We start from the raw sequence: 12350 nt of genomic DNA, 5'->3' as shown, positions 1-12350 counted from the left end.
TGGGGAGAAGAAGCACCCTCACGGACCATATGTTACCTGTCACAGGTATGTCCGCCATTTTCCATCTCTACCTAACCAAGGAAGCCTAACTCCTCCCTCATTGGGAGCAGGAATCTTGAAGAGACCCTGAGCCCTGGGCTTGTTGTGATGCCCCCACCTTGGAGCTGGGGCCTGGGGTTCGGGTGGATGGAGCTGGGGCCTGGGGTTCGGGTGGATGGAGCTGGGGCCTGGGGTTCGGGTGGATGGAGCTGAGGGTGAAGCAAATGAAGTGGGGGCACAGGGAGCGCGGACCAGGTGTTTTGTGCTAGGAAGGCGGATTGCTTAGCCACAATAACGCTGAGCTTCCATACTGAAAGCCTGCAGCCAGGGAAGGAGCTATTGAGGGGTAGGGGAGCCTTGAGGGCGTTGGGTCACTCGGACATGTGTGGTGACAGATCCTGTGCCCTGAAGGTTGGTGGCTCTGCAAGTGTAGAAGCCAGAATCCCCGGCCCGAGCCTCTTCCACATACAGGGTGCTCTCCGCCTCCCGCTGCACCTGGCCCTCCCTGTGGACCACAGCAACCCGCTTGCTGGTGTAGGGGGGTCGGCCCTGCTGCGGGGAACAAGAAGGAACTGTTAGTGAGCCCAGGTGCCATCTCTCAAGTACCAGTCAGCAGGCAAGAGGTACTCAGTACCCCTTCAGAGAAAGGGATACACTGTATGTCAGACCCATCTTAAAGCCTTCAAGCTTCATAAGTCCCTTCTATTCAAGAAATACTGGGTTGGGGGAAGACTGGGAATGTGGCTTAGTGGTAGAGTGCTTGCCTAGCATGCATGAAGTGCTGGGTTCAATTCCTCTGTACCACGTATACACAAAAAGCTGGAAGTGGCGCTGTGGCTCAAGTGGTAGAGTGCTAGCCTTGAGCAAAAGAAGCTCAGGGACAGTGCCCAGGCCCTGAGTTCAAGCCCCAGGACTGGACCAAAAAAAAGAAGAAAGAAAGAAATATAGTCTCACACGTATAATCCTAACTACTCAGGAGACTGAGATCTGCTTATGTGGTGCTGAAGAATTGAACCCAGGGCCTCATGCATGCTAGGCAAGCACTCTACCACTGAGCCACCTTCCCAGTCCCATTGAGATCTGAAGTTTAAAACCAGTGAGAGCAGATAAATCCAACCAATTCTTACCTCCAATGAGCCAAGAGGTGTGGCTTAAGCCAGCCTTCAGAGACAAAGTCAAGTGAGAACTTGAGGTCCTAAGTTCAAGTATTGGTGCACACACAAAGAGGCTCCAAGTCAAGTGCTGGTGGCTCATGCTTGTAATTCTAGCTACTCAGGAGATCTGAGGTTCAAAGCCAGCCCCAGCAGGAAAGTCTGTGGGATTTTTTTTAATCTCCAATTAACCACCAGAAAACCCGAAGTGGTGCTGTGGTTCAATGTGGTAGAGCACCAACCTTCAGCGAAAAACAGGGATAAACACCCAGCCCTGTGACCAACAAAGACCAGGATCAACAAAAGAAGAAGAAAAAGAGCAGGAGGAGGAAGAGGAAGGTGGGGGGAGGAGAAGGAAGAGTTCCAGAGGTAATGGCTCAGAACAGCATTTCCTGGTTTGTGGGAATGTCATTAAGTGCTACAACCCCAAAGGAGTTTAAGTATGAATTCCATTATTAGAAATACTTGGGAAATACATCATAGATGGGAAATACACAGGAGATAGGAAGCAGACTCTAGGTGTTCAGTGAGCATGCATGTTTTGACTCCCACCTGGGTGGTGCTTCTTATAGGAGTGTTTTCCCAAGAGTATACTTCTGGGTAATGGAGCAGGATGGGAGAGAATCTTTGGATATTTTTTTTTTCGGTCATGGGGCTTGAACTCTGGGCCTGGGCACTGTCCCTCAGCTCTTCAGATCAAGGCTAGTGCTCTACCACTTGAGCCACAGCACCACTTCAGGCTTTTTCTGCTTCTGTGGTGCTGAGGAATCGAACCCAGGTCCTCATGCATGCGAGGCAAGCACTCTACCACTGAGCCATCTTCCCAGCCAGAACCTTTGGATATTCTGCCACTCTCAGGCACAGGCAGCTTAACCAACACACCATCTTGGTATGTTTCTCCTTATTCCTCATTTTTCTGACAAGTGGGAGGATGATCCTCCACACTTTCTGCCTCCTACAGCCTCATCTCTCTATGTCTTGGCTGGGCCATGACTGGGCCAGTCACTGCATGGATCAGCTTGGGGAGTTCATGATGCACTTGGCTGGCTCACAGAGAGTAGAAGCCACACCCCCTTTTGACTCATTACTTTAGTTTCAGCACCAACTACAGTGGCTCATGGCAGGTGCTCAATAATTATTGAATAAATTCCTAACTGGATACATGTATACATTCTTTGTCAGTGAACTGAAAAGTAGTTCTATTTGACAGATGAGGAAACAGAGAGCCAAATAAAAAAACAAAAAACAACCCCAAAAAAGAGAGAGAGAAGCAGTGTCAGAGTGGAGACTAGAAGTCACATTCAATGGATTCTAGTCAAGCAGTGGATTTATTCTGCAATGATTGCTTTTAGCTTTCCTCCCAATCCCCCATTCCCACCTCACTCCAGTCCCGACCACCATATATGCATACACACACCCAGTCTCCTCTTATTGTCTACTTACCTTCTGCCCCGGATATTCCCAGCTGAAGTCCATAGCAATCTCTGGCTCACCCAGAACTGTGCAGGTCACATTGAAGTTGTCTCCCAGTTGGACTGATGTGGTTGAAGCTAGGATGGTGGGTTTGGGGGAGGAAGATGGGTCTACCATGGATAACAGGAGAGAGATGGGGACAGACATATGACAAGTGGTCAGGATGGTTAAATGGATGGCAAGTAAATGGATGAAGAGATGGATTCATGCGAGGTGTGGTCAAACAGAATTAAACAAATGGATGGCGTGTTTTAATGGCGGAATAGTTAGATGGTTGAACTGATCAAGGATGTTCGAATGGGGATAAATGAAGGATGGAAAATTTTTTTGGGGGGCAAGGCCAATTTGGCATACAATGATAGCTGGTATTGATAGTTATTGATTGATTGATTGCCAGTCCTGGGCTTGAACTCAGGACCTGGCCTCTGTTCCTGAGCCTCTCTGTGCTCAAGGCTAGCGCTCTATCACTTCAGCCACAGCGCCACTTCTGGCTTTTCCTGTTTATGTGGTACTGAGGAATCAAACTCAGGGCTTAATGCGTGCTAGGCAAGCACTCTACCACTAAGCCACCTTCCAGGCCCTGGTATTGATATGTATGTTGGTATGAAAATTCCTAGATTTATTGAATTTCAAGTCCTACCTCCAGGTGTTTTGGTAAGGCCTGGTCAAATGATGTCTCTATCTAGGGCCCACAGGCTGGACATTTCCACCCCCCTCCCCACTCCTGAAAGAATTAATGGAGCCTAGATGAATGAGTAGATGGTTGCACGGGAGAAAGTGAATGGATGAAGGGCTTGATTGACAAGGATGGTTTGCTTTGACTGAGAATACATGGATGGAAAGGTTGAATTGATGCAGGCTAGCTGGATGGCTGATGGGCTGGCTGTTGTACAGAACCATAGAGATCTCTAAAATGGCTCGTTACACAGAGCATAATTAAATCCATTGAGTTGATGCACATACCCCAGATTCAAAGTACCTAAGGAAATGTCCCTCTCCACATCCTCCCCTTCCTCACCCCGTCCCCCAAACCCCAGGCCCACGTACAGTTGACGTAGATGAGCATGTACTTGGTAGAGATTTGTCTCAGGCCACCTAGGCTGGCCAAGCAGAAGAGGGAGCCAGCCAAAGAAGCTTGGGGCCGGTGGATGGTGAAGCCTTTCTTCACATCAAAGGAGATGTCCGTCCCATCCACTGGGATTTCTTCAGGGGGGAATTCCCGATGCAGAGTCACCCGGGCCAGGGGGTTGGTCACCTGACAGGGAAGCAGGGCAGGCTGATGAGTGCGTAGCTGCACCACCTGATAATAATCCTCAGTGGGCACAAAGAGCTCCTCTGGGTCTGGGAATGAGGGAGAGAGAAGAATTAAGCTTGCAACAGATTCGTGACTTCCTGATGCTCTAGCACCACCCATCTCCTTAGCGGGCCTTGAAAACTGTCTTTCTCTGTCTACCTTATTCTCCAAGCTCTCCTCCTCCTCCTCTTCCTGCTCCTCTTCCTTCTACTCCTCCTCCTCCCTGTCCTCCTCCTTGTCCTTCTCCTCTTCTTTCTCTTCTTCTTCTCCCTCCTCTTCCTCATCCTCCTTTTCTTGGTGACAGTCCTGGGGCTTGAACTCAAGGCCTAGGCACTGTCCCTCAGCTTTTGTGCTCAAGGTTAGTGCTCTACTACTTTGAACCACGACACCATCTCCAGCTTATTTGGTAGTTAATGGGAGAGAAGAGTCTCACGGACTTTCCTGTCCAGGCTGCTTTGGAATTACAGTCCTTAGATCTCTGCTTTCTGAGTAGCTAGGATTACGGATGTGAGCCATTGATGATACCTGGCACTCTTTCCTGTCTTACAAGGGGTGCTGAAGACAAGCCTACTAGCTGCTATTTCCACATCTGTCTTCAGCTTGCTGTGTGTATGCTTGTGTCTGTGTCTCTGTATGTGCATATGCCTGTAGGTACTAGGACTTGAACTCAGGGCCTGGGCTCTGTCCCTTAGCTTTTTAGCTCAAGGCTGGCACTCTACCATTTAAATTACAACTCTACTTTTAGCTTTTTGCTGAGTAGTGATATCTGTCAGATTTGTCTATTGAGTCTGGCTTCAAACCATGATCTTCAGATCTTAGCCATCTGAGTCATTAGAATTACAGGTTTGCACTACCAGTGCCTACTGCCATAGTAGTTTGCTTCCTTTCTGTTAATCTTAAGAGAATTGTTTTGCTGAAGAGTTCCTGCTTTGGCTAGATGGCTTGGATAATTACATTTTAGTTACATACATCTCTAAAGTCTCAGAATCAGCCTGCTGATTAAGTCCCCACACTGTATCCCCACCTGTTTACAAAAGTCTGGTACTATTTCCCAATACTGTTTTTCCAGTGTGACATACAAATTCCCACCCCAGTTGTAACAGTTTCATTACACTCCTTCTCAGAAGGTGACTCTCCCCCCAATTCCTGAAGTCCCCCCTAACACCTTCATAACACTTCTTTTCAAAACTGACCCAACCCCCAAATTCCCATAGTTGACCTAATGTGACCCATGTGACTGCCCCTAACATTCTGCTTAAATTCAGCCTACACCTGTCCATGGCTGCTGCTTTTTCATTCCTGCTCCTCTAATAAAGTCTTTAGCCTGTGTGGGTCACTTGCCTCTCATTTCTTACAGCATCCTTTTTTCCTGAGCACTTTAAGACATCCTGTTAGAAGCCCCTTGAATTTTAATTCCATCCTGTTATTTAAGCCACATCCCTTTGCAGATTGTGAATCTGCAATGGGAACCAACCAATGGGAACCAACTGTGAACCAGCCAATGGGAACCAATTGTGAACCAGCCAATGGGAACAGTGGGGCGGGGCCTGCTGGGTGAGGGATTAAAAAGGGTGCAGCCTGCTTGTTCTGTGTCCTTGCTTGCCAGATTTTTGGTTGTTGGTGTACCCTTCTGCAGAAGTACATTTTTCTTTGCCAAGTTCCTTTTGAGTTGGTGTCTTTATTCCTATGAGATACCCCAACATCCTGAGTTAGTTCTAACACCATGAGTCTAAGCCTTCAGAGAGTTATGTTTGGAGGAATTTTAGGGAGGTGGGTTCTTGGAGAGCCTGATTCTAAGGTACCTGTGAAGAAGACGAAAGTCTTTGCCAGGTGTTCCTGACCTTCTGCACACTGCCCATCCTGGCAGTGCCGAGCCCAGCAGCTGTATTCACCTGTGTCTGCCCCAGTGGAGTTCACCAGCAGCAGCTGGCTGTGCTGACCAAAGTGCTTGATTCTGAAAGACAGTGAATGAGGCATGCTGGGCATTTTTTGTTAGCTTTTGGGCTTTTTTGCCAATCGTGGGGCTTGAACTCAGGGCCTGGGCCCTTCCCCTGAGCTCTTTTTGCTCAAGGTTAGCCCTCTACCACTTTGAGCCACAGCTCCACTTTTGGTTTTCAGGTGGTTAACTATGAGATAAGAGTCTCACAGACTTTCTTGCCCAGGCTGGCTTTGAACCTGGATCCTTGGATTTCAGCCTTCTGAGTAGCTAGGATTATACGTGTGAGCCACCAGCACCTATGCACAACCTTTCATTGAGCCATCTGCCCCCCATTGACTTTTCTCACAGAATGCAAATGGAATCTCCCAGATACTTTGATGTCCTTGGCACCTTCCTAGTGTACTCTGGTTCAGGCCAGCAAATGCCCTCTAAGTGTCTGTACATGCCAAAGGAGGCAGAATCCCAGGAAATCCCACTTCAAGAGGCTTAAGTGTAGCTGGGGGCAGCACATCTCAGCTGTTATTCTAGCTAATATGAGAGGCTGAAGCTCCCCATCTCAACTGAAAAAGCTGGACGTGGTGGTGTACATCTGTCATCCCAGCTAAAATGAGATAACCATCTAGGCAGTTTCGTCCTAGCCAAGAAGTAAACCACTGCACAGCTAATAGGTCTCATGAACCCATTTTACTGTTTGTGTGTGTTGGTGGGGGGGGAGGACTTGTTTTTTTTTTTTGTCTTTTTATTTTGGTTGGTCATGGGGCTTGAACTCTGCATCTGGGCGCTGTCCCTCAGCTCTTCAGCTCTATCACTTGAGCCACAGCACCACTTCCAGTTTTGTGAGTGGTTTATTGGAGATAAGATTCTCACAGACTTTCCTGCCCAGGTTGGCTTTGAACGGTGATTCTCTGATCTCAGCCTCCTGAGTAGGTAGGATTACAGGCGTGAGCCACCTGCGCCCTGCTTTTTGTTTTTCGCTTTTTGGTTTGTTTGTTTTCTTTTGGTTGTTGTGGGGCTTGAATTCTGGGCTTGGGTGCTGTCCCTCAGCTCTTCAGCTCAAAGCAAACATTCTACCACTTGAGCTACACCGCCACTTCCGGTTTTCTAGTGGTTTATTGGAGATAAGAGTCTCTTGGACTTTCCTGCCCAGGCTGGCTTTGAACTGTGATCCTCAGATCTCAGCCTCCTGAGTAGCTAGGATTACAGGCATCAGCCACCAGTGCCTGGCTTTGTTTTGTTTTTGTTTTTGAGGGGAGGGATTTATCTATAGTTGTACCCTGACAGGATACCCAGTATGGGATGTGAACCATGGTGAGCTTGGGAAACATATATCAGGGTGTTCATAGAATGACTCCCCAGGTACCTGTGACTGGCAGATACCTGGACCCTTTACACTTTTCCTAGAATCCTGGCTGGGAATGTGGCTTAGTGGTAGAGAGCTTGCCTAGCATGCATGAAGCCCTGGGTTCGATTCCTCAGTACCACATACACAGAAAAAGCCAGAAGTGGCACTGTGGCTCCAGTGGTAGAGTGCTAGCCTTGAGCAAAAGAAGCTCAGGGACAGTGCCCAGGCCCTGAGTTCAAGCCCCAGGACTGGCAAAAAAAAAAAAAAGTTTTCCCAGAATCCTCCATACTATACCTCAGGCGCCCCTCGGCCTCCGCCTCCTCCTCCAGGTATTTGGGCATCCTCCAGCGCACGGCCTGCCCCCGGCACCGCAGCACCAGTGGCTTACCAGCCCGCACACTCAGACAGTCCCCTACCTTCTGGAACCCGCCTTTCCCTACTCCCCACGTCAGGATGGAGGGGTGTGGGGAACTTGGAACCATAGGAACTGAAGCTGTCTTCAACCTCTGTGGCTTGTGGCTGTGGAGGGAAGGGGGTTTTCTTTGGCCTGGAGTTCTTGAAGAAGCCTTCTCCTCACTGAAGGTGGTTGCTTTGAGGCCTTTCTTTTGCTGAGCCTTTGGGGCTCTTCTGGGCTCCTGGGTTTCAGCTGCAGAGAGGAAGGGAGTATGGTCTCATGTTCGAAGATTTTCTTTTTTAAGCTAATTTTATTTTATTTTTGGGGGGCCAGTTCTGGGGCTTGAACTCAGGGCCTGGGCGCTGTCCCTCAGCTCTTCAGCTCAAGGTTAGCGCTCTACCACTTGAGCCACAGCACCACTTCAAGCTTTTTCTGCTTATGTGGTCTCATGCATGCTAGGCAAGCACTCTACCACTGAGCCACCTTCCCAGCCCAGTACATTTCTTTTTGGACAGTGTTACCCCTTCCCTACCTCTCTCCCAGTTTTTCCCTCCTATCCCCATCCACAAGTTGTATAGTTCTTTTTCTTTTTTGGGGGGTCCAGTCATGGGGCCTGAACTCTGGGCCTGGGTACTGTCCCTCAGCTCTTCAGCTCAAGGCTAGCGCTCTACCACTTGAGCCACAGCGCCACTTCTGGCTTTTTTTCTGCTTATGTGGTGCTGAGGAATGGAACTCAGGGCCTCATGAATGCAAGGCAAGCACTCTACCACTGAGCCACCTTCCCAGCCCCCTAAGTACTTTATTGGAGATAAGAGTCTCACAGGGCTGGGAAGATGGCTCAATGGTAGAGCGCTTGCCTTGCATGCATGAGGCCCTGGGTTTGATTCCTCACATAAGCAAAAAGAAAAAAGCTGGAAGTGGCATTGTGGCTCAAGTGGTAGAGTGCTAGCCTTGAGCTGAAGAGCTGAGGGACAGCGCCCAAGGCAAGAGTTCAGGCCCCACAACCAGACCTAAAAAAAAAAAAAATCTCACAGATTTTTCTGCCTGGGCTGGCCTCAGATCTCAGCCTCTTGAGTAGCTAGGATTGCAGGAATAAGCCACTGGTGCCCAGCTTTTCTTGGTTTTTATCTTTCCTCCACCACAAACTTGCTGGGTGACAGGAACCCATTAATTTCTGCTATCTTCTGCTAACGAATGAGAACAAGTGTACTTGCTTTGCCAATGATTGTTGTGGATCTTAAGTGAGATCATAATATACATGAAGCAGTTAGAACTCAGTGCCTGGCATATAGTAAAAGCTAAATTAATAGTTGTCATCACAATAGTATATTAGCTCTTAAGTGGAGTGCTGATGGCTCACACATAATCCCAGCTACTCAGAGGGCTGAGATCCTGTGGATCCTGGTTAGAAGCCAGCTAGAAAAGATTTTGAGACTCCAGAAAATAATCAGAAAAAGCTAGGCTGCAGGCCTGGCTCATGATGGAAAGCCAGTGGAGCAAACATAAAGCCTCGAGTTCAGACCATACACATCTTTCTTAAGCTTGCTTATTCTTCCTCAACAAGCATACGAGAAGGGCTAGGAACAACTGTTGATTTCTTTTTTGTTGCCCTAATGGATTGGAGCAGCTGGTGGGAAAATTCTGGCCACCTTCTTGTTTTGATCTGGAGCTGAAATCCAACCAGGAGTAGCTTGCAAGACTAGGTCAGTGTTGGCCTGATTCTGACAGGGCCCACACATCAGGCCCTGATTAGAGGCTGACTATAAATATCTTCGTCAGCAGAGACTCCACTCCTGGGAGCCATTGAAAAATAGCTACACCCAGCTTTAGAGCTCTAAGTTTGTCGAGTCACCTAGACCGATTTACAGACCTTGAGTTTGACTTCACAACCTGACAAGAATGTCTATGATCATAGCGAAAAATTCCTGGGCAGCTGGGTGCCAGTGGCTCACACCTGTCATCCTAGCTACTCAGGAGGCTGAGATCTGAGGATCGCCATTCAAAGCCAGCCCCGGCAGGAAAGTCCACTATTATCTCCAGTTAACTATGAAAAAAAGCTGGAAGTAGCACTGTGGATCAAGTGATAGAGCACTCATCTTGAGGGGGGGAAAAAAAGCTCAGGGACAATACCCAGAGCCTGAGCTCAAATCTCAGGAATAGTGTGCATGTATGCGAGTGCGCATACACACACACACACACACACACACACACACACACAAATCCTCTGGTTTCTCAAGACTCACTTTTGCTGCACAGAGAGGTTTAAGTCTAAGATAACCAGTCCAGTACTATCCTTACCCCTCCTCCAAACCCTCTTTCAAACACCTGCCAGTTCTTTTGCTCCTTTTTTTTCCCCCAGGCCTGGGGGCTTGAACTCTGGGCCTGAGCACTGTCCCTGAGCTACATTTTGCTCAAGGCTAGCACTCTACCACTTGAGCCATAGTGCCACTTCTGGCTTTTTCTGGTAGTTCATTGGAGATAAGAGTCTCAAGGCCTTTCCTGCCCAGGCTGGCTTTGAACACTGATCCTCAGATCTCAGTCTCCTGAGTAGCTAAGATTACAGGTGTGAGCCACCAGAGCCTGGCTACCTCACTCTTTTCCATGTAGGTACCTGTCCCTTTCCTTCTCTGTGATGCTTCCCAGAGGGCATCTGATGGCATCAAGTGGGAATTTTGCCAATGGCTAGGCAGTATTTGGAAGAGGAAATCTAAGATGACAATAGTGTTTAAATGCTGTTCTAATGCTGGTTGCTGTCATCCTAGCTACTCAGGAGGCTGAGATCTGAGGATCAGAGTTCAAAGCCAGCACAGGCTTATTTCCAATTAACCACCAGAAAGCCAGAAGTGGCACAGTGGCTTAAAGTGGTAGAGTGCTAAGCTTGAGTTAAAAAGTTCAGGTATAGGGGCTGAGAAGGTGGCTCAGTGGTAGAGCGCTTGCCTTGCATGCTCGAGGCCCTAGGTTCGATTCCTCAGCACCACATAAGCAAAAAGAAAAAAGCCGGAAGTGGCGCTGTGGCTCAAGTGGTAGAGCGCTAGCCTTTGAGCTGAAGAGCTGAGGGACAGCGCCCAGGCCCAGAGTTCAGGCCCCACGATCGGACCCAAAACAAAACAAAACAAAAGTTCAGGTTTAGTGCCCAGGCCCTGAGTTCAAGTCCCGTGACTGACCAAAAGAAAATAAAATCCCGTTCCAAGCACAGCCCCACATTTTCCTAGGTGGGCTGAGAGATAGAGGTCATACTTCCTCTATCTCTCTCTCTCCTTTTTCTTTTTCTTTTTTTTTTTGTCAATTGTGGGGCTTGACTGGGCGGCACTGTCCCTCAGCTCTTCAGCTCAAGGTAAGCACTCTACCACTTGAGCCACAGCACCACTTCTGGCTTTCTACTGGTTTATTAGAGATAAGAGTCTCAAGGACTTTCCTGACTGGCCTGGCTTTGAATCATGATCCTCAGACTGGTGCCTGGGCATTTATTGTTATTATACAGGTGATGTACAAAGAGGATACAGTTACACAAGTCAGATAAACAATACATTTCTTTTTGGACAGTGTTACCCCTTCCCTTGCTTTCTCCCAGTTTTTCCCTCCTATTCTCACCCACAAGTTGTATACTTTGTTTTCAATATAGTGTCTAGTGAGTACCACTGCTGCATTTGTTCACCCTTTGTCCCTCTATTTCTGCCCCATTCCCCTCCCAAAGACAAATAAACAAACCAACAAGACAAAGGGAAAAGAAAACAAAAATAGCAAGAGAGAGGGGAAAAAAACCCTCTTGTTTCCATTTCCTGGAGTTCATTTCAATAAGTATTATTTTTATACGATATTTTTGGCTTTTTGATCGTTAATTGGAGATTAGAATCTCATGGACTTTCCTTCCCGGGGCTGGCTTTGAACCTCAATCCTCTGCTCCCTGCCTCCTTAGTAGCTAGGATTACAGGTGTGAGCCACTAGCTCCTAGCTTGTTACCTCTTCTTGAGTGCATGTAACTGTAGGGCTCACCATCTGTGGAGGTAGTATCATTTAATCCTTAAAACCTCTGCATGATTTTTAAAATTTTTTATTCTTATTATTCCACTTTATCCTAAATTAACTGAGTCTTAGACTAGAGCTAGGATTTGTTCAATCAGATTCCAGTGTCTGCAAATCACAGCACGAATCGGAGATCGCTAGACAAACGAGAACCTCTGACTTCCAGGTCAGAGAGGCCTGTGAGATCTGGGAGATTCCAACCTCAGGCATGCATGAGGGAACCCAGCTCAGAGGTGATAGGACCCGGTCAACACCCAGCACAGCAAAGGCAGGAGCTGAGTTTGGAACAGCCTCTCTACCTGATCTCTGTGAGGTTCCCCAGGCTGGCACTGCAGAAAGCCAAAGGAAAAGAGTCTTGGTTTATGCAAAGCTTTGCCAAGATAGAAGATGTGCATACCTGAAGAGATACAGATGAGCAGGCCGCAGGCCAGAAAGCAGGAGAACTTGGGGTGCATGGTGGGTCAGCCTGGTACAGACAGACAGCTGCGACAGCAGAGGAGACAGACTGCAGGCAGCTGAGTGTGATCAGGGAAGGGGCCAGGGACCCCTGGCATGAGAGGGGAGGGGGACTTGATTTCAAAGTCCTGAGCCCAAACAAAATTCCTTTCTTTGGGTTCCCCCTGCCAAGGTGAATGGAGCTATTCAGAACCGTGCTCAGGAAAAAACACTGTGGCAGCCAGGATAGGAGGGTCCCC

General features: G+C 48.2%; 1 protein-coding gene across 1 annotated transcript; it reads right to left on the bottom strand.

Moving 5' to 3' along the window:
* Positions 1-375: 375 nt before the first annotated feature.
* On the bottom strand, positions 376-12110 carry LOC105998929 (platelet-derived growth factor receptor-like protein). Its single transcript, XM_013033786.1, has 6 exons — positions 12053-12110; positions 7533-7674; positions 5760-5911; positions 3711-4004; positions 2634-2773; positions 376-591 (listed from the first exon to the last, which is right to left on the bottom strand). Exons 1-6 carry the CDS (start codon positions 12108-12110, stop codon positions 376-378), a joined length of 1002 nt encoding a protein of 333 aa, XP_012889240.1.
* Between the last annotated feature and the right edge of the window lie 240 nt (positions 12111-12350).

Source organism: Dipodomys ordii, unplaced genomic scaffold (assembly GCF_000151885.1).
Source record: "Dipodomys ordii isolate 6190 unplaced genomic scaffold, Dord_2.0 Scaffold177, whole genome shotgun sequence".
Taxonomy (NCBI): domain Eukaryota; kingdom Metazoa; phylum Chordata; class Mammalia; order Rodentia; family Heteromyidae; genus Dipodomys; species Dipodomys ordii.
This window is presented reverse-complemented; position numbering and strand designations above follow the sequence as displayed.